The 21,949-nt window shown below is 41.8% G+C and overlaps 1 protein-coding gene across 3 annotated transcripts in view; it reads right to left on the bottom strand.

Moving 5' to 3' along the window:
• Nucleotides 1-19,929, bottom strand: part of LOC120046539 (Golgi-specific brefeldin A-resistance guanine nucleotide exchange factor 1-like) — a 137,273-nt gene extending 117,344 nt beyond the window's left edge. For all 3 annotated transcript variants that reach the window (XM_038991866.1, XM_038991865.1, XM_038991864.1), the window contains exons 1-3: nt 19,678-19,929; nt 3,318-3,421; nt 2,809-2,875 (exon numbers count right to left, since the gene is read on the bottom strand). In XM_038991866.1, coding sequence (XP_038847794.1) covers nt 2,809-2,875; nt 3,318-3,413 — 163 coding nt within the window. In that variant the 5' untranslated portion in view covers nt 3,414-3,421; nt 19,678-19,929. The remainder of the gene's footprint in view (nt 1-2,808; nt 2,876-3,317; nt 3,422-19,677) is intronic.
• Nucleotides 19,930-21,949: the final 2,020 nt, after the last annotated feature.

A 21,949-nucleotide genomic window follows, 5' to 3' on the forward strand; every position in this document is an offset into this window, starting at 1 on the left:
ATATGCATCATGTTGGCGACAAAGCAAAATGGCATCATGAAATGTTTGTTGCCAACATGAAGGATAGTTTGCCAAACTCCATAGGCCTATACCTCTATGCTAAATGCCTAAAGAAAGTTGCTCTCAGATGAACACCTACGGGAAAGCACAAGCGAGGCAGGCCAAAGAACGTGACATTGGACAATGGTGGCTGAGCTGGAAGAGAGGACAGGGCACAAACTGCGGCCTAAGACTCCAGTTGAAGATTGTTACGGCATTATGTCCAAATCGGAATAAAGAGGACTAAGAGTAAAAGTATAAAACATTCTTATGTCTAAGTACAATGAGAAAATTGCCCTGTGGAGGAAATATACACTGCTCAAAAAAATAAAGGGAACACTAAAATAACACATCCTAGAACTGAATGAATGAAATATTCTTGTGCTGACAACAAAATCCCACAAAAATTATCAATGGAAATCAAATTTATCAACCCATGGAGGTCTGGATTTGGAGTCACACTCAAAATTAAAGTGGAAAACCACACTACAGGCTGATCCAACTTTGATGTAATGTCCTTAAAACAGGTCAAAATGAGGCTCAGTAGTGTGTGTGGCCTCCACATGCCTGTATGACCTCCCTACAACGCCTGGGCATGCTCCTGATGAGGTGGCGGATGGTCTCCTGAGGGATCTCCTCCCAGACCTGGACTAAAGCATCCGCCAACTCCTGGACAGTCTGTGGTGCAACGTGGCGTTGGTGGATGGAGCGAGACATGATGTCCCAGATGTGCTCAATTGGATTCAGGTCTGGGGAACGGGCGGGCCAGTCCATAGCATCAATGCCTTCCTCTTGCAGGAACTGCTGACACACTCCAGCCACATGAGGTCTAGCAATGTCTTGCATTAGGAGGAACCCAGGGCCAACCGCACCAGCATATGGTCTCACAAGGGGTCTGAGGATCTCATCTCGGTACCTAATGGCAGTCAGGCTACCTCTGGCGAGCACATGGAGGGCTGTGCGGCCCCCCAAAGAAATGCCACCCCACACCATGACTGACCCACCGCCAAACCGGTCATGCTGGAGGATGTTGCAGGCAGCAGAACGTTCTCCACGGCATCTCCAGACTCTGTCACGTCTGTCATGTGCTCAGTGTGAACCTGCTTTCATCTGTGAAGAGCACAGCACTGTTCTCTGGCAAATGCCAAACGTCCTGCACAGTGTTGGGCTGTAAGCACAACCCCCACCCGTGGACGTCGGGCCCTCATACCACCCTCATGGAGTCTGTTTCTGACTGTTTGAGCAGACACATGCACATTTTTGGCCTGCTGGAGGTCATTTTGCAGGGCTCTGGCAGTGCTCCACCTGCTCCTCCTTGCACAAAGGCAGAGGTAGCGGTCCTGCTGCTGGGTTGTTGCCCTCCTACGGCCTCCTCCACATCTCCTGATGTACTGGCCTGTCTCCTGGTAGCGCCTCCATGCTCTGGACACTACGCTGACAGACACAGCAAACCTTCTTGCCACAGCTCGCATTGATGTGCCATCCTGGATGAGCTGCACTACCTGAGCCACTTGTGTGGGTTGTAGACTCCGTCTCATGCTACCACTAGAGTGAAAGCACCGCCAGCATTCAAAAGTGACCAAAACATCAGCCAGGAAGCATAGGAACTGAGAAGTGGTCTGTGGTCACCACCTGCAGCACCACTCCTTTATTTGGGGTGTCTTGCTAATTGCCTATAATTTCCACCTGTTGTCTATTCCATTTGCACAACAGCATGTGAAATGTATTGTCAATCAGTGTTGCTTCCTAAGTGGACAGTTTGATTTCACAGAAGTGTGATTGACTTGGAGTTACATTGTGTTGTTTAAGTGTTCCCTTTATTTTTTTGAGCAGTGTATTTGATAGTAATAGTACATATTAAGAACAAAGTATGGTCACAACCAAAACCCATCAAGGAAACATAACTAATGTAAAGGGATGAATGCTCTTCTTAAATTCAAGGAAATCCAACACAAAGTATATTCCATTTTTTACTGAATTGCGTGTTGTGAGAAGAACTCAGAGGTACCGGTGTCTTGAAGTGTTGAGCATCTTCCCCTCCTTGAGCAGAGAAGAACACTTGCACAACTTAGCGTAACATTTACCTTCGCCGTCTTGTTCATAATGAGGCACTTGGATAAAAGACGAACAAACAGTGATATCGTATCAAATGGGACTTCTACAAATGATTAAGCTGAGTAGTCCCCCGCAGTAAGACATTGGTAGAGATAATATTGACAAACTTGAAAGGCCAGCCCATTTCTCTGTGGAAATCTGCTGCACACCTGATTAAATATGTTCTTACTCTTCAGGCAGGAGAAGGCACTTTGTGATAATCTGAATGCGTTTAGCCTCAAGGTCCCCGACTGACTGAGGTTTATTCATGTAACGTATTGGCGGAGGGAAAATTGAAAATATGGCTTTCATTTTAAGCTGGTCTTCTTCCATGGACAATGACAATGATAGTCGTTCTAGTATAATGAACAATTGCTATAAACTTAAAATACTTTCATGTGTTGTCATCTCCTCTGTATCTGCATAATAATGTAAGTATGAAATGCTGTTGGGGAGGAAATAATAGAGAGAAGATTTGCAAAGAGGGCTAGTCAGGAATTAGTAAAGGAGACTGCAGGTATCTAATAGATACTGCAGGTATCTATTTGCCTGAGGGATGACAATTTAGAAATAGGGACTTACCTTAGATATCCACTAATATTCTGTAGTTCTATAGAAAAAAAGGCCAAATATACACTGCACCATGTACTGCACTTGCCATTATTAGGTTATTACCTTTCATATTGTTGAGAATCTCTTTCAGGTGGCTGAAACTGTTAAGCAATGGATCTTGTTCCTCATCCTGTACAACAATAAAACAAACAGTACTGGCATCAACAAAAACTCAAGCATGAGAGGACATTGAAGCTCAAAGTGAAACTACTCCATTCAAATGCTGTAGATTTGACCAAATTAACACATTGCCTACAATTTTAACGCAATGACTTTTTTTTCTACTCAGAGTAGCTGCCTATGTAGACTTAAGGTATTACAGTATTTATGACGATTAGGCCTTAACACTACACAAACAAACATTCATGGCAGCGCTATGAAAACTATTTCTGCATATCTCTTCTTTTTAATGTTCCTTCCTCTTGTACCAAGTCTGAAACACTCATTCCTTGAGCAGGTAGTTCTACAATTAAAAAAGCTCAACTAAACTGTTGTCTTATATCAAACTAAGCCTTGATTGGGAGATACTATTGTGTTACAAAAATTGTCTTTACCAAGACAAAACAACTTACCAAAGGAGTATGGGTATTCCACCTTGAATTCCTCTTGATGGCACCTACAACAGTACAGATCTCCCCTTGGACAATGTATATATTCTTGTCCACCATCCTGATACCTGAAAAGACAAACAAAAAAATGTATATACATTTTCAGTAGGCTTACTTCTTACTAAAGCAAGTAAAGTAATGAATGTCAAATAGCTTGGTAGTCAAAGACCAGCCAGTCAATGGAACTGTCTTAACTTAAACATTTTATCCTGCAGCTAAAATCATCATAAAGCAGCTGTTCTCTGGACACCGCCTCAGACAAATCGGGCAAGCCGAACATTATTAGATTGACATTGGTAATATTTGAAAAGCAGTTTCCCCATGTACCTCAAAATGGTTGGATTAACCGTTAAGCAGGCCAGAGAAAGGTACTGTAGAAAGATAATATTGTGTGTCTGCAGGGAAATGTTATTTGACTATTGAGACTGAGAGGAGGTCATACTGAGGCAGAATTCTGTTCAAATTCATGATAAGCAGATTCAAAATAATAAGAGATGAATGGTACAGGGTGGTTGGAGTGCTGAAATGCAAGCATTGATAGGCTTAGACTCGGGTGACTTAAATGCAAACAGAAGTGTATTATCACTTGTTTCAAAAGTGTTAACTCTCTGTCACAACACATTTAGTGAGGATATAGCAAATTGTGTGGCTCAGTAGAAGAACATAAGATTTGCTGTGGTCCTCCAAGGTCTCAGACTTCACACATAGAGCCATTGCTTGAATCCAAATACGGGCCTGAAGTTGTAAGAATGTAGCTAGCTAGATTATTTAAATGTAAAATATACCATACAGCGTACAGTTGCTATTGATATGTGGCTTAGGCCATCACCTGTAGAACTACAATGCCTTCAGAAAGTATTCACACCGACTTCTTCCACATTTTGATGTGTTACTGCCTGACTTTAAAATGTAAATTGATATTTTGTGTCACTGACCTACACAAAATAGCCCATAATGTCGAAGTGGAATTATGTTTTTAGAGATGTTTAAAAATGAAAAGCTGAAATGTATTATGGAATTGTTATCGCAAGCCTAATAAGTTGCATGGACTCAGTGTGTGCAATAATGGCATTTAACATGATTATTGAATGACTACCTCAAATTTGTAACCCACACATACAACTACCTTTAAGGTCCCTCAGTCGAGCAGTGAATTTCAAACACAGACTCAACCACAAAGACCAGTGAGGTTTTCCAATGCCTCAAAAAGGGCACCTGGGTAAAAATAAAAAAAGCAGACATTGAATATCCCTGAGCATAGTGAAGTTACTAATTACACTTTGGATGGTCTATCAATACATCTAGTCACTAGAAAGATACAAGCGCCCTTCCAACTCAGTTGACGGAGAGGAAGGAAACCGCTCAGGGATTTCACCATGAGGAAATTGGTGACTTTAAAACAGTTAAGAGTTAAATTGCTGTGAGAAAACTGAGGATTGATCAACAACATTGTAGTTACTCCACAATACTAACCTAAATGGCAGAGTGAAAAGGAGGAAGTCTGTACAGAATACAAATATTCTGAAACATACATCCTGCTTCAAATAAGGCACTAAAGTAAAACAGCAAAATTTGTGGCATAGAAATTCACTTTATGTTTGGGGCAAATCCATCATCACTGAGTACCACTTTATATTTTCAAGCTTGGTGGTGGCTGCTGTTATGGGTATGCTTGTCATCGGCAAGGACTAGGCAGTTTTTTAAAGGATAAAAATAAACTGAATAAAGCTAAGCACAGGCAAAAAACCTTGAGGAAAACCTGGTTTAGTCTGCTTTCCAACAGACACTGGGAGACAAATTCACCTAAAACACAAGGCCAAATATACACTGGAGTTGATTACCAATAACACATTGAATGTCCCTGATGGACTAATTACAGTTGACTTAAATCTGCTTGAAAATCTATGTCAAGAGTTGAAAATGGTATACTAGCGATGATCAACAACCAACTTAACTGGGGTTGAAGAATTTGTAAAAAATGTATGTGCAAATATTGTTCAATCCAGGTGTGCAAAGCTCTTAAGAAACTTACCCAGAAAGACTCTCAGCTGTAATCGCTGCCAAAGCTGTGTCACTGCAACCTGAAAGGTTCTAAATGATGTCACCATTGCCCTTGATTCTAAGCAATGTTGTGCTGCTATTTTTATAGACTTGGCCAAAGCTTTTGATATGTTAGACCATCCCATTCTTGTGGGCCGGCTAAGGAGTATTGGTGTCTCTGAGGGGTCTTTGGCCTGGTTTGCTAACTACCTCTCTCAAAGAGTGCAGTGTATAAAGTCAGAATATCTGCTGTCTTAGCCACTGCCAGTCACCAATGGAGTACCCCAAGGCTCGATCCTAGGCCCCACGCTCAGTAGGAAGCTCTCTCATCCATTTATATGCATATGATACAGTCTTATACTCAGCTGGCCCCTCCCCGGATTTTGTGTTAAACGCTCTACAACAAAGCCTTCTTTGAGTCCAGCAAGCTTTTTCTGCCCTTTACCTTTGTTTTGGAGGTGTCGAGGTTATGTGGTTTGGTAAGAAGAATGCCCCTCTTCCCACAGGTGTGATTACTACCTCTGAGGGGTTAGAGCTTGAAGTAGTCACCTCATACAAGTAATTGGGAGTATGGCTAGACGGTACACTATCCATCTCTCTGCACATATCTAATCTGCAGGCTAAGGTTAAACCTAGACTTGGTTTCCTCTATCATAAATGCTCCTCTTTCACACAAGCTGCCAAACTAACCCTGATTCAGATGACCATCCTAGATTACGGAGACGTAATTTATAGATCGGCAAGTAAGGGTGCTCTCCAGCGGCTAGATGTCCTTACCATTCGGCCATCAGATTTGCCACCAATGCTTCTTATTGGACACATCACTGCACTCTATACTGCTCTGTAAACTGGTCATCTCTGTATACCCGTCGCAAGACCCACTGGTTGATGCTTATTTATAAAACCCTCTTAGGCCTCAATCACCCCTATCTGACATACCTAATGCAGCCCTCATCCAACACCCGTTCTGCCAGTCACATTCTGTTAATGGTCCCCAAAGCACACACATCCCTGGCTCACTCCTCTTTTCATTTTTTTATTTTTATTTTTTATTTTTATAAATTTAACCCCTTTTCTCCCCAATTTCCATGGTATCCAATCGCTAGTAATTACTATCTTGTCTCATCGCTACAACTCCCGTACGGGCTCGGGAGAGACGAAGGTCGAAAGCCATGCGTCCTCCGAAGCACAACCCAACCAAGCCGCACTGCTTCTTTAACACAGCGCGCCTCCAACCCGGAAGCCAGCCGCACCAATGTGTCGGAGGAAACACCGTGCACCTGGCCCCCTTGGTTAGCGCGCACTGCGCCCGGCCCGCCACAGGAGTCGCTGGAGCGCGATGAGACAAGGATATCCCTACCGGCCAAACCCTCCCTAACCCGGACGACGCTAGCCCAATTGTGCATCGCCCCACGGACCTCCCGGTCGCGGCCGGCTGCGACAGAGCCTGGGCGCGAACCCAGAGACTCTGGTGGCGCAGTTAGCACTGCGATGCAGTGCCCTAGACCACTGCGTCACCCGGGAGGCCCCTCTTTTCAGTTTGATGCAGCTAGCGACTGGAACAAGCGGCAACAAACACGCAAACTGGACAGTTTAATCTCCATCTCTTCATTCAAAGACTCATTCATGGGCACTAATATATAAATATATATAATTTTTTTAATTCTAGCATGTATTGACTGAAGGGGTTGAATACTTATCAAAACCTGATTAGTGTTTTATTTTCAAAAAATGTCTTGCACTTTGGAGAATTGTGTAGATCGTTGACAACTTTGAAACAAAATGTGGAAAAAGTCAAGGGGAATGAATACTTTCTGAAGGCACTGTATTTGGCTAACTCACAAAATTATTTAAATAATCAACTTATAAATTGTTTATGGAAAACAATAGGGCTGTGACGATACCAGTACCGCAATATTTTTCCATGGAAAAAATTAAAACACGAAGCGGACCTAACTCTTTGGTCCTTTAAAAACCTGCTGTTTGTAAAATATTGTGTGCTATTGCTTGGAATATAAATACATGTGAGACTCTGGATGACAACATAATCGTGTTTGTTTCCAACATTAGGGCTGTTTTCCTAAAGTGTTATGTTTCCTTGCCACGATACTAATGAGTATCGCAATACTGGTATCGTCCCAGCCCTAGAAAACAATTGCGCAGGCATAACCATAAAGCAACTAGCCAAGTGGTGCTTTCAAGACAACTAGGAACTCTGTAAAAAAAACTAGGTCAAATTGTGACGTTATAGGATGATGCCCGAGTTTGACTTGGAATTCCACTGAAAACTGAATGCATCCGGTTGTTTCCACCCCACTAAGGCTGCTCTGTCAAAGATGAGAATCTCTGCATCTTGCTAATACTGAAAAACCACCTAGCATGTCAACAAAACGATGTAACTAGCCAAGAAACACAAGGACAAAGTCACACTTAAGTGGGTCGTTCTACCTCAAAAAGCAAAAGAGGATTTCAAAACCCACCATCTCAGATGGTTCTGAAATCATTTCTGTAGTTCGTAACAGATAGGATTAGCATTCCTGAAACATTGTTGAAATATAATTTTAACTCTGAGAAATTAAGCTAATTGCTTGAACCCAAATTAGCCATTTTAATTTATAGGATTCAGATATTCAATAAATATAGTACCCAACATCCGATTCGGACCAAACTTCCAATGAGTAAAACATGAGGAGTCCCCACAAACATTGTCAAGTCACCCACGGACCCCCCCACGCAAGTCTCACCCAACAACTAGTATACAGTATGAGTTCTATATGTTTGACAAGTAGTATGAAGCTGTGGCTTGGAATACTGCTTCTCCATACTACGTAATGTATTCCTAGTGAATCTGGTCATTTCTTCCCCTCACTGTTCAGAGAAATTAGTCATTGAAGTCACTTGCAATATTTACCATTAAGTAGTGTGAAAGTACCAGGATTTGACCATTAGAAGCCGCTGTTGCTACTATACCGACACTTATTCATTTAGCTGGTCTCTTGTGTTTATTAAATAGATCACAACACTTCCATTGCAACATTGGGTAGAAAACTAATAGATTTGTCTCATTATGAAAATAAATTGTGGTCATCCTCACAATTCAAAGCAGTCCTCCATGAAAGCAATTAAATTTTTCCTAATAGCAACCTAATGATTCAAACCAACTCTCCTCAAATAGTCCAACCTGGGGTCTCATTTGCTTACAGAAATATGCTTTTTCAAAACCCAGACTATGAAAAAAATAAAAAATAAATAGGGGATGGGCGGTAACCAGATTTTCATATCGTCCTTCTCTCATACCGGGAAATAAGGTATTACCGCCATAAAAAAACAACATTGGGCGTCTAGTACCTAACAAAATTAGCACAAGTAATAGCGAATTTCAATGCAGGTTGCTAGCTAAATATGCTAACGAGCACAAACGAAAAATAAACCAATTTGTTGCTTTTATGAATTTTGTCTTGCTGCTTTTTGTTCTATGTTGCTCTGTCTGTATGCTACGTCTTGCTTGTCCTATGTTGCTATGTCTGTATGCTATGTCTTGTTCTATGTTGCTATTGTCTATATTGTAATTGTTTTTAATAACCTGCCCAGGGACTGCGGTTGAAAATTAGCCGGCTGGCTAAAACCGGCACTTTTACTGAAACGTTGATTAATGTGCACTGTCCCTGTAAAAATAAACTCAAACTCAATTTTAACTACAGGCTATTTAGATCATAAAGTCATACATACAGAGGTAGGCGCTACCAAATGTCATTTTTGGTGAGTTTGGACATTTATAAGCTAATGTGAACGAGAGACATTCTACAAATGAACAAAGTCTTGACACATGCTTGTCTGAAGGAAGAACAGTACTGGCTCTGCAGCAGCATGTGGCTACATGCTGTGTCTGTGTGGAGTCTGGAGTCGCTAGGGCAACGAACCTGCCTGCTCTGCTCAGAGAAGAAGATGGGCCAAGAACTGAGAGGAAAAACGCAAGGAAATCAAGATAGTGGCAGCAGTACAAATAACTTATCTAAAGGGCTTTGATTTACAAACACAGCAGAAAGCTGACAATATGACGCCCCTGTCACCTTATTAATTCAGCCACTTACTTAGATTAACTAGCAAGTTAAACATAGGGGTCGCGTTAATGCAAAATTCTGTTTTTCACACAGGAAAAAATATAAAACGCATAAGAAATATCTTGCTGTGTTTTGTAAACATGTTAAATGCACCAGACTAATTTTGTGCTTCAATTGCGCTTCTCCACTCAGATGAGAATTCACGAACGGGCATTCTATGTAGCTACTTTTCTCGGTGTAGCCAGCCTACTTTTCTCTGGTAAAATGCAAGATTAACTTTAAGCAAAACATGAGGAAATATTTTTGGCTACATTCTTTCTATGATAAACAGAAATATGATGGTCATGCATCGTTTTTGCAAAAACTTAAGTGCATTTACTTGTGTGGCTGCGAGCCAAATAGCATTGCACTTCTGTTGTCATCTGATGAAAATGAAGCATTTTCTGCCGAATGCGTTGCACTAATGTATTTTCTGTTATGGAAAACTATAGTTACACTTCCCTGTTCACTCCATTGAAGCAAAAAAACGCTTGTCTTTCAATATAAAAACGCGACCCTCATCAATATACAGCAGGACTCACCTGCTCCCGCTTTCTCCCGTTGTGCTTTTTACAAACAAGCATGTGATTAGCTCAACTGTTCTGGGGAACTACGGTAAGCTTCATAACGTAAAATAATGTGATAGGTGAAATAAAGAACGCAATCTGCTTCATCTCCTAACGTATTGCACAAGTTGACTGAAGGTATTTACTTAAAAAGGTAGCTACAAATATTAAAATATGTTGAAAAACTTCAAATAAATCGTTTCAACGGTATGAAAAACCCCTCTAGTGGCAATTTCCAAATACCCCAGTATACAGTATATACAGTATACTGCCCAAGCCTAGTTTTAAACCATTTCACCTGCGTTTTATATTGAAAGTCCGCGTTTTTTGCTTCAATAGTGTGATATGGGGTGTGCAACTATCATTTTTCTTCACGCAAAATACATTAGTGCAGGGCTCTCCAGCCCTGTTCTTGGAGAGATACCATCCTGTATTGTAGGTTTTTGCTCCAACTCCAGTTGTAACTAACCTGAATCAGCTTATGAACAGCTAATTATTAGAATCAGGTGTGATAGATTCGGGCTCTCCAGGAACAGGGTTGGAGAGTCCTGCATCAGTGCAACACATTCGTCAGAAAATCGTTTTCATCAGATAACAGAAGAGCAACACTATTTGGCTGAAGTAAATTAGCTTACAATGAGAAAGGTATTTTTTGAAAAAACTTTGGAAAAACTATACCCGAGGAAAGTAAAAGAGAAAAGTAGCAAACACATCAGTCAGAGGCTATCTTCATGATCTAATGACGAAGGCAAAGATATTTCATTCGAGTGGAGAAGTGCAACTGAAGCACGAAGTCTATTTTTACAACCATTGAGAATGTTCAAATACGTTGAGGAATTATTGTCAATCTTTCCAACTGTTTCCCTTTCGATAACCACTTAGCGTGAAAAGGAAAAATGTAATGCTCTGATCCAGTGGAATAAAATAGGCCTACCTGATTACTTCTTATCCCTTGCGCAAATAGACTAAAGCTGTGTCTGTCCCGAGCTCACTGGCAAGGGAAACTGAGGGCCCATAATATGTTGTACAATGTAGCAAGGAGCTTCAGGCTGGACCCAATTGATAATACACTGCTCAAAAAAATAAAGGGAACACTTAAACAACACAATGTAACTCCAAGTCAATCACACTTCTGTGAAATCAAACTGTCCACTTAGGAAGCAACACTGATTGACAATAAATTTCACATGCTGTTGTGCAAATGGAATAGACAAAAGGTGGAAATTATAGGCAATTAGCAAGACACCCCCAATAAAGGAGTGGTTCTGCAGGTGGTGACCACAGACCACTTCTCAGTTCATATGCTTCCTGGCTGATGTTTTGGTCACTTTTGAATGCTGGCGGTGCTTTCACTCTAGTGGTAGCATGAGACGGAGTCTACAACCCACACAAGTGGCTCAGGTAGTGCAGCTCATCCAGGATGGCACATCAATGCGAGCTGTGGCAAGAAGGTTTGCTGTGTCTGTCAGCGTAGTGTCCAGAGCATGGAGGCGCTACCAGGAGACAGGCCAGTACATCAGGAGACGTGGAGGAGGCCGTAGGAGGGCAACAACCCAGCAGCAGGACCGCTACCTCCGCCTTTGTGCAAGGAGGATTAGGAGGAGCACTGCCAGAGCCCTGCAAAATGACCTCCAGCAGGCCACAAATGTGCATGTGTCTGCTCAAACGGTCAGAAACAGACTCCATGAGGGTGGTATGAGGGCCCGACGTCCACAGGTGGGGGTTGTGCTTACAGCCCAACACCGTGCAGGACGTTTGGCATTTGCCAGAGAACACCAAGATTGGCAAATTCGCCACTGGCGCCCTGTGCTCTTCACAGATGAAAGCAGGTTCACATTGAGCACATGAGCACGTGACAGACGTGACAGAGTCTGGAGACGCCGTGGAGAACGTTCTGCTGCCTGCAACATCCTCCAGCATGACCGGTTTGGCGGTGGGTCAGTCATGGTGTGGGGTGGCATTTCTATGTGGGGCCGCACAGCCCTCCATGTGCTCGCCAGAGGTAGCCTGACTGCCATTAGGTACCGAGATGAGATCCTCAGACCCCTTGTGCATGTGTCAGCATATGGTCTGACATTTGTGGCCTGCTGGAGGTCATTTTGCAGGGCTCTGGCAGTGCTCCTCCTTGCACAAAGGTGGAGGTAGCGGTCCTGCTGCTGGGTTGTTGCCCTCCTACGGCCTCCTCCACGTCTCCTGATGTACTGGCCAGTCTCCTGGTAGCGCCTCCATGCTCTGGACACTACGCTGACAGACACAGCAAACCTTCTTGCCACAGCTCGCATTGATGTGCCATCCTGGATGAGCTGCACTACCTGAGCCACTTGTGTGGGTTGTAGACTCCGTCTCATGCTACCACTAGAGTGAAAGCACCGCCAGCATTCAAAAGTGACCAAAACATCAGCCAGGAAGCATAGGAACTGAGAAGTGGTCTGTGGTCACCACCTGCAGAACCACTCCTTTATTTGGGGTGTCTTGCTAATTGCCTATAATTTCCACCTGTTGTCTATTCCATTTGCACAACAGCATGTGAAATTTATTGTCAATCAGTGTTGCTTCCTAAGTGGACAGTTTGATTTCACAGAAGTGTGATTGACTTGGAGTTACATTGTGTTGTTTAAGTGTTCCCTTAATTTTTTTGAGCAGTGTAGTTGATACAATGTTTCAAGTTTGGCTACATGGCCTGTCCACAACAATGTGATTTTAAGGATATTTATGTTTAAAAATCAGGTTTTTTCTACCTGCAGGTTGCAATGTTTTCATTTGTTGGCTTTGTAGGCAATATTTGTTTTTACGTTTCTATCATTTTCATTTAGATAGAATTTTGAATAACCATATGACAATGATATTGCGATACAAAGACGATATAAAATAAGTGAAACTGTTCTACAAAAATGTGCATTTGAAAACCATAACTGGCATGCAAATCGGTAAATTGGCATTCCACATGAGAAAGTTTGCCGAATCCTCGTGTAGCCTATTACGGGCCACTTCAGGAGAGTAATGGAAGAATCTGAGCAAGCCAGTAGGAGTGGTAGGAGGATGGTCAGGAAACCTTCATGTTTTTTTTCTTCTGGTAATCTATTATCTCTGGCTCCCTCGAGTCATAGGTGTCTTATTTCATCAAACAGTGAGCTTAACGCATCAGACAAGCTCAATGCATATATAGTTGATTTTATTAAGACATAGGGTGTCTCTACAGTGCATCTGGAAAGTATTCAGACCCCTTGACATTTATGTTACAGCCTTATTCTAAAATTGATCAAATAGTTATGTTTTTTTTAAAATACCCCATAATGACAAAGCAACGAGGTTTTTAGAATTTTTAGCAAATGTAACAAATAGAAAAATGAAATATCACATTAACATAAGTATTCAGACCCATTACTCAGTACTTTGTTGAAGTATTCATGGCAGCGATTACAGCCGAGTCTTCTTGGGTATGACGCTACAAGCGTGGCACACCTGTATTTGGGGAGTTTCTCCCATTCTTCTCTGCAGATCCTCTTAAGCTCTGTCAGGTTGGATGAAGACCGTCGCTGCACAGCTATTTTCAGGTCTCTCCAGAGATGTTCGATTGGGTTCAAGTTCGGGCTCTGGCTGGGCTACTCAAGGACATTGAGACGTGTCCCGAAGCCACTCCTGCGTTGTCTTGGCTGTGTGCTTAGGGTCGTTGACCTGTGAGGAGGTGAACCTTCGCCCAAGTCTGAGGAGCTGAGCGCTCTGGAGCAGGTTTTCATCAAGGATCTCTCTGTACTTTGCTCTGTTCATCTTTCCCTCGATCCTGACTAGTCTCCCAGTCCCTGCCGCTGAAAAACATGCCAGCATCATCATGCTGCCACCACTATGCTTCACCGCAGGGACGGTGCCAGGTTTCCTCCAGATGTGACGCTTGGCAATCAGGCCAAAGAGTTCAATACTCCATTTTGATGTTCAGTGAAATCATCCCATGTTAAGAGTCAACTCATTTAATTAAAGTTAAATTCGTAACTAAATAGCTTTTTATTTCTATTGGAAGCATTTAATCATTTGCAATTATGTCTACTTATGATAAAGTAAAATGTTTAAGTTTCTGTCTCCATATGATATGGAAAATATATCCAATGCAAAAAACATGACATTTAAATGGTATTAATATTAATATATTTATATTCCCGTTAATTCCCACGGAAAGTTTACACCTCTGAATATTCCACCAAAATGTGCAACCCTACTTATGACCGAAAATCACTTCTGGACATCTGAACAGCAATTATTCAACTCGAATTGGACAAAGATTTTTTTCTTTAACGAGTCCCGACGAAGGATATACGGCTTTCTCGGGAACGGGGCCAAATCCCCATCATTTGCATTTAGAAAAGACAGAGAAAAAGGGTTCTGGCGGTCAGGCTGCCTTTGAGAATTCATAGACGAGTGAGTAAACCTCCTCTACCATAAGTCCTATTAGCCAACGTGCAATCATTGGATAACAAAATGGATGAGAGCCGATCAAGGATATCCTACCAACGAGACATTAAAAACTGTAATACCTTACGTTTCATCGAGTCGTGGCTGAACGACATGGAAAACATACCACTGGCGGGGTACTCGGTCCATCTGCAAGATAGAACAGCTGCTTCCAGTAAGACGAGGGGTGGCGGTCTGTGTCAATAACAGCTGGAACATGAAATCTAATATTAAGCAAGCCTGAGGTAGAGTCTCTCATGATAAGCTGTGGAACACACTATTTACCAAGGGTTTTCATCTATATTCTTCGTAGCTGTCTACATACCACCACAAACCGATGCTGGCACTAAAACCACAATCAATACATCGTGGCCAAAAGTTTTGAGAATGACACAAATATTAATTTTCACAAAGTCTGCTGCCTCAGTTTGTATGATGGCAATTTGCATATACTTCAGAATGTTATGAAGATTGATCAGATGAATTGCAATTAATTGCAAAGTCCCTCTTCGCCATGCAAAAGAACTGAATCCCCAAAAAACATTTCCACTGCATTTCAGCCCTGCCACAAAAGGACCAGCTGACATCATGTCAGAGATTCTCTCGTTAACACAGGTGTGAGTGTTGACGAGGACAAGGATGGAGATCACTCTGTCATGCTGATTGAGTTCGAATAACAGACTGGAAGCTTCAAAAGGAGGGTGGTGCTTGGAATCATTGTTCTTCCTCTGTCAATCATGGTTACCTGCAAGGAAACGCGTGCCGTCATCATTGCTTTGCACAAAAAGGGCTTCACAGGCAAGGATATTGCTGCCAGTAAGATTGCACCTAAATCAACCATTTATCGGATCATCAAGAACTTCAAGGAGAGCGGTTCAATTGTTGTGAAGAAGGCTTCAGGGCGCCCAAGAAAGTCCATCAAGCGCCAGGACCGTCTCCTAAAGTTGACTTAGCTGCGGGATCGGGGCACCACCAGTACAGAGCTTGCTCAGAATGGCACCAGACAGGTGTGAGTGCATCTGCACGCACAGTGAGGCGAAGACTTTTGGAGGATGGCCTGGTGTCAAGAAGGGCAGCAAAGAAGCCACTTCTCTCCAGGAAAATCATCAGGGACAGACTGATATTCTGCAAAAGGTACAGGGATTGGACTGCTGACGACTGGGGTAAAGTCATTTTCTCTGATGAATCCCCTTTCCGATTGTTTGGGGCATCCGGAAAAAAGCTTGTCCGGAGAAGACAAGGTGAGCGCTACCATCAGTCCTGTGTCATGCCAACAGTAAAGCATCCTGAGACCATTCATGTGTGGGGTTGCTTCTCAGCCAAGGGAGTGGGCTCACTCACAATTTTGCCTAAGAACACAGCCATGAATAAAGAATGGTACCAACACATCCTCCGAGAGCAACTTCTCCCAAACATCCAGGAACAGTTTGGTGACGAACAATGCCTTTTCCAGCATGATGGAGCACCTTGCAATAAGACAAAGTGATAACTAAGTGGCTTGGGGAACAAAACATCAATATTTTGGGTCCATGGCCAGGAAACTCCCCAGACCTTAATCCCATTGAGAACTTGTGGTCAATCCTCAAGAGGCGGGTGGACAAACAAAAACCCACAAATTCTGACAAAATCCAAGCATTGATTATGCAAGAATGTGCTGCCATCAGTCAGGATGTGGCCCAGAAGTTAACTGACAGCATGCCAAGGCGGATTGCAGAGGTCTGGAAAAAGAAGGGTCAACACTGCAAATATTGACTCTTTTCATCAACTTCATGTAATTGTCAATAAAAGCCTTTGACACTTATGAAATGCTTGTAATTATACTTCAGTATTCCATAGTAACATCTGACAAAAATATCTAAAGACACTGAGGCAGCAAACTTTGTGGAAATTAATATTTATGTCATTCTCAAAACTTTTGGCCACGACTGTATACAGCCATAAGCAAACAGGAAACAATCATCTAGAGGCGGCACTCCTAGCTGCCGGGGACTTTAATGCAGGGAAACTTAAATCAGTTTTACCTCATTTCATCAGCACGTTAAATGTGCAACCAGAGGGAAAAAAAGTCTAGACCACCTTTACTCCACACACAGAGACACGTACAAAGCTCTCCCTCGCCCTCCATTTGGCAAATCTGAACATAATTCTATCCTCCTGATTTCTGCTCACAAGCAAAAACTAAACCAGGAAGTACCAGTGACTTGCTCAATAAGGAAGTGGTCAGATGACGCAGATGCTAAACTACAGAACTGTTTTGCTAGCACAGACTGGAATATGTTCCAGGATTCTTCCGATGGCATTGAGGAGTACACTACATCAGTCCCTGCCTTCATCAATAAGTGCATTGATGACGTCGTCCCCCCAGTGACCATACGTACATACCCCAACCAGAAGCCATGGATTACAGGCAACATTCACACTGAGCTAAAGGGTAGAGCTGCCGCTTTCAAGGAGCGGGACTCTAACCCGGAAGCTTTTAAGAAATCCCGCTATGCCCTCCGACGAACCATCAAACAGGCAAAGCTTCAATACAGGACTAAGATTGAATCCTACTACACCGGCTCTGACGCTCTTCAGATGTGGCAGGGCTTGCAAACTATTACAAACTACAAAGGGGAGCACTGCCGCGAGCTGCCCAGTGACGCAAGTCTACCATACGAGCGAAATAACTTCTATACTCGCTTTAATACCAGCAACACTGAAGCATGCAGGGGGCATCAGCTGTTCCAGAAAACTGTGTGATCACGCTCTCCATAGCCAATGTGAGTAAGACCTTTAAACAGGCTAACATTCACAAGGCCAGACGGATTACCAGGACGTGTACTCCGAGCATGCGCTGACCAACTGGCAAGTGTCTTCAATGACATTTTCAACCTTTCCCTGACCGAGTCTGTAATACCAACATGTTTCAAGCAGACCACCATAGTCCCTGTGCCCAAGAACACCAAGGTAACCTGCCTAGATGACTACCGACTCATAGCAATCACATCCTTAGCCTTAGCCTTAAAATTAAGGCCACACTATTATTCCAGTTTAGGCACAATTTAGATTTTGGCCACTAAATGGCAGCAGTGTATGTGTAAAGTTTTAGACTGGTCCAATGAACCATTGCATTTCTGTTCAAAATGTTGTATCAAGACTGCCCAAATGTGCCTAATTGATCTATTAATACATTTTAAGTTCATAACTGTGCACTTTCCTCAAACAATAGCATAGTATTCTTTCACTGTAATAGCTACTGTAAATTGGACAGTGCAATTAGATTAACAAGAATTTAAGCTTTGTATAGCTTACAGCTATACTGTTATTTTATTGTTACTCCTTAATTATTTGTTATATTTCTATTTTATTTTCGTTAAACTGCATTGTTGGTTAAGAGCTTGTAAGTAAGCATTTCACTGTAAGGTCTACCTACACCTGTTGTATTTTGCGCATGTGACAAATAAAAATGTATTTGATTTGTCTAGCGTATTTTGTTCTGTTGAAAGTCTACCAACAAATTTGCTGTTTCCATCAGGCCTGTTGTGACATTTTTTTATCCAACATGTACTTTACTCACAGAAAAAGGTTGCATGGAAACCTTGTTACTGTCTATCTTTATTTCTCCAAACACAATTCCAATCACTGTCTTTTAAGCATTTTAACAATGCTTCTTACACATTTTCTAAAAGAGAACTGATACTGTATACTGGTCGTTAGGGTGGGATTGGCATGGGTTGTGGGGGGTCCGTGGGTTGCTTTTGCCAATTTTGGGGGATTCCCCATGTCTTACTCATTAGTAGGAAGACGTTTGCTCCAAATCGGATGTTGGGTACAATATTTATTGAATATTATCTGAAATCCTATAACTTAAAATGGCCAATTTGAGTGCAATCAATTAGCTTAATTTCTGAGATAAAACTAAATTTCAACAAAACAAAGTTTCAGGAACACCGATCTTAACCATTTCAGTACAGAAAATTTCAGAGCAATCTGAGACAGTGGGTGTCATGGCTTGCTGAAATGACATGGAACGACACTAGTAGCCTTTCGGGATAATTCAACCAACTTCTACATTTGGGCTTTCCAAATGCTCTGTGTGACTGACCACCTGCCAAAGTGGCTGGTGAAACAGGGCTCTACAGTGCGACCATTTTACTCACATATGCGCCTAAATGTTTTGCTGTGCGACATGGAATTTTTCTTTAGGAGTAACAGTGCACCTACAAAATTAACAATTCTAGTTAACACCTCAAATGTTTCATTGTGTTGCTAAATTTGTTTGTGTGCACCTACATTTTTCAATTAAGGCGCATATGTGCTCCTTGTAAAAAAGGTCAGCCCTGTGAAATAGACATTCTTACCCGCCAATGCCAAAATCTACCCGCATTTGGTGAGTGTTAATTTAACGTCAAAATGTGTAAACAATGCCAGGGCAATTCATACTTAGTTGCCATCATACCTTGTTCAAAGACTATTACAGGGTAAGGAAACCAATGTGTCATTTAATAATTTGGGTGACCTATCCCTTTAACACATCTATGGCCCAATTGATAACCTAGCAGCAATATTGCAATCTAGCTAGCTAGTCAGGTACAGGCATTTGATGATTAGCAAGGATAGTCCAGATAACTAGCTGGCTAAGTAATAAAGGCCTGCATGTCGGGATTATCACTTGATTTTCAACATGAACAGACAGCGGAATGTCAACCAAGAATATTCCTAATACTGCTGGTGAATTAAGTTAACACCCCATCATGTGATGAAGCATACAGGTTGGCAAAGTAGATAAAGTAACGTTCATTGGATTGACACCAATGACGTTACAATCTAGCTAGCTAGTTAAAGTAGCTAGCTCTCTGCATAAGACAGCTAACGTTAACTACATAAGTGGCTTGCTGTAGAATTCAATAGCTAGCTAACTGTCATGGCCAACGATTTAGCTAGCATTAACTCGTCTTTCTTGGTGAGACAGATAACGTTAACGTTAGTTACTTAGCTACTTTATCACGCTAACGTAGTTAGGCTCAGTCATACATTTGACAGGTCGGCTAGCTAGTTATGCCCTAGTTTACATCGTTGACAACACACAGCGTCGGTGTGAAATTAGCCATTACTGGGTTTTTGAAGCATCAGCTAGCAAACTAACATTGCACACAACTTTTTGGATCAAACTGAACTGCGAAAATACCCTACCTGTTAGGAGTTCCAAGATGGAGTCCTGTGCAATTTCAATTGATAAGCTAGCAAGCTAACTGCCCAACAGTGATGACCAATAATCAATTACAAGACATAGGAAAACAACTATATTTTGACATTCCAGTACGTGAGACACATTCAAACCAAAAACTATTAATTCAAAAGGTAGCTATATGGTTCCTAATATACACAAATGAAACACATAAACCGGCCGACAATCTGTACTTAGTAAACACACTACGTGGAAAAGCTGGGTCTTCACAACCGAACATGCTGCACTGCCACTGGAATGGTTTGACAGCTCTCTAGGCCAATCGGGTTTGACTGCTCGGTAAACCAATCAATCCCGATTAAATATAATTATTTTAGCAAAAAAATATTGATTTACTTGAAGATATGGGAGTTTTTTTTAAACATTTACCATAATTAGGTACATAAATTTATGTTGATCCATAAACTAATGTTTTTCAGCTAATCCCAGTCACAACAGAACTAAAATCAATTAATCAAAATGGGCAGGACTACATAAGGACTACGTAAGCAGCACGGTTGATTGAGTGTTCGTGATAACGAAAGCATGATGGTCAGCATCCATGGCATTGCAAAATACTGCAGCACTGGTCAGTTTTAAAAATCTTTGACTGCAGACTAGGCTACACATCTCTGCAACCTGATGTAAACAACATTACAAGCTGTTCATTGTAGCCTATGTTTCCAGTACATGCTTGCTTCATCTGTTGATACACATGTATGAAGGTTTTCGTTTAATTTTGTTTCATACAAAATACCGGACCTGTTTGTGGGCCGGTATGATGAAAACATAATTCAAAAATAACATTATTTCGGGAGCCAATGTTTCCTTATGCATTCATGGTTGTGCTATTCTTTAGCATTATAACCGTTAATTATGGAATAGTTATTAGTTATGGAATAGTTATTTCCATAATGGCTGATTAATCAATAGATAGACCTATTGAAAGTATATGGAGGGAAAACTTCATGTGAAATATCTCATTTAAAATGTAGCCTATATTGCAGCGTAAACTTTCATTTTTGTAGAAAATAAAAGCATTTATGTTTCTACATGTCATGTAAAGATCTTGTGGGGTTTTCTATAACTTATCAAAATTGAATGTACAATATATCAAAGCCCTTATCTCTCTGTGTGATATCAGTGGCCTATTTATTTAACATATATTCCATGACAATTGTATTGCTTTGTGTTTAAAACATGCAGCGGTGACTCCTTACAATCAAAGCCCTTTATTTGCCCATTTGCAAAGTGTTTGATCACCTGTGGGGTTTGTAATTACAACATTTCATCTGCAAATAAAGGAACGTAATAGACACGCCAACCCCACTGAGGCAATAACAAGACAGATATCTTTATGGATGTCAGTCATACACCTGTACATACATGACATTTGTGGTATGCTCAACCAACAGGTTATGTTTTGTACAAATTGTTGTGAACATCTGTCAAAATAGTAAAAATAAACACCTGGAACCTAGATGATAATATTTAATCTACAAAACTAAAATTGTTCAACAGTTTGCACATTGAAACAATGTGCAAACACAATCATTATTACATAATTATAGACGATGATGTGAAAGAAGTAGGCTTCTTCTCCACTACATGAAACATCTGGATTTCTTTTGATGACACAGAGTGGAATATGTTACGGGGTTCATTCAATGGCATTGAGGAGTATACCACCTTAGTCACCGGCTTCATCAATAAGTGCATCGATGACGTTGTCCCCACAGTGACCGTACGTACAACCAGACGCCATGCATTACAGGCAACATCCGCACCGAGCTAAAGGCAAGAGCTGTCACTGTCAAGGAGTTGGACACTAATCCGAACGCTTATAAGAAATCCCGCTATGCCCTCCGACGAACCATCAAACAGGCAAAGCGTCAATACAGGACTAAGATTGAATCATACTACACCATCTCTGACGCTCGTCGTGGCAGAGCATGTAAACTATTACGGACTATGAAGGGAAGCCCAGCTGCGAGCTGCCCAGTGACGCAAGCCTACCAGAAGAGCTAAATGCCTTTTATGCTCGCTTCGAGGCAAGCAACATTGAAGCATGCATGAGAGCGCCAGCTGTTCTGGACAACTGTGAATCACCCTCTCCGTAGCCGATGTGAGCAAGACCTTTAAACAGGTTAACATTCACAAAGCCGTGTACTCAGAGCATGCGCGGACCAACTGTCAAGTGTCATCACTGACAATTTCAATCTCTCCCTGACCGAGTCT

The sequence above is a fragment of the Salvelinus namaycush genome, chromosome 4 (genome assembly GCF_016432855.1).
Source record: "Salvelinus namaycush isolate Seneca chromosome 4, SaNama_1.0, whole genome shotgun sequence".
Lineage (NCBI taxonomy): Eukaryota > Metazoa > Chordata > Actinopteri > Salmoniformes > Salmonidae > Salvelinus > Salvelinus namaycush.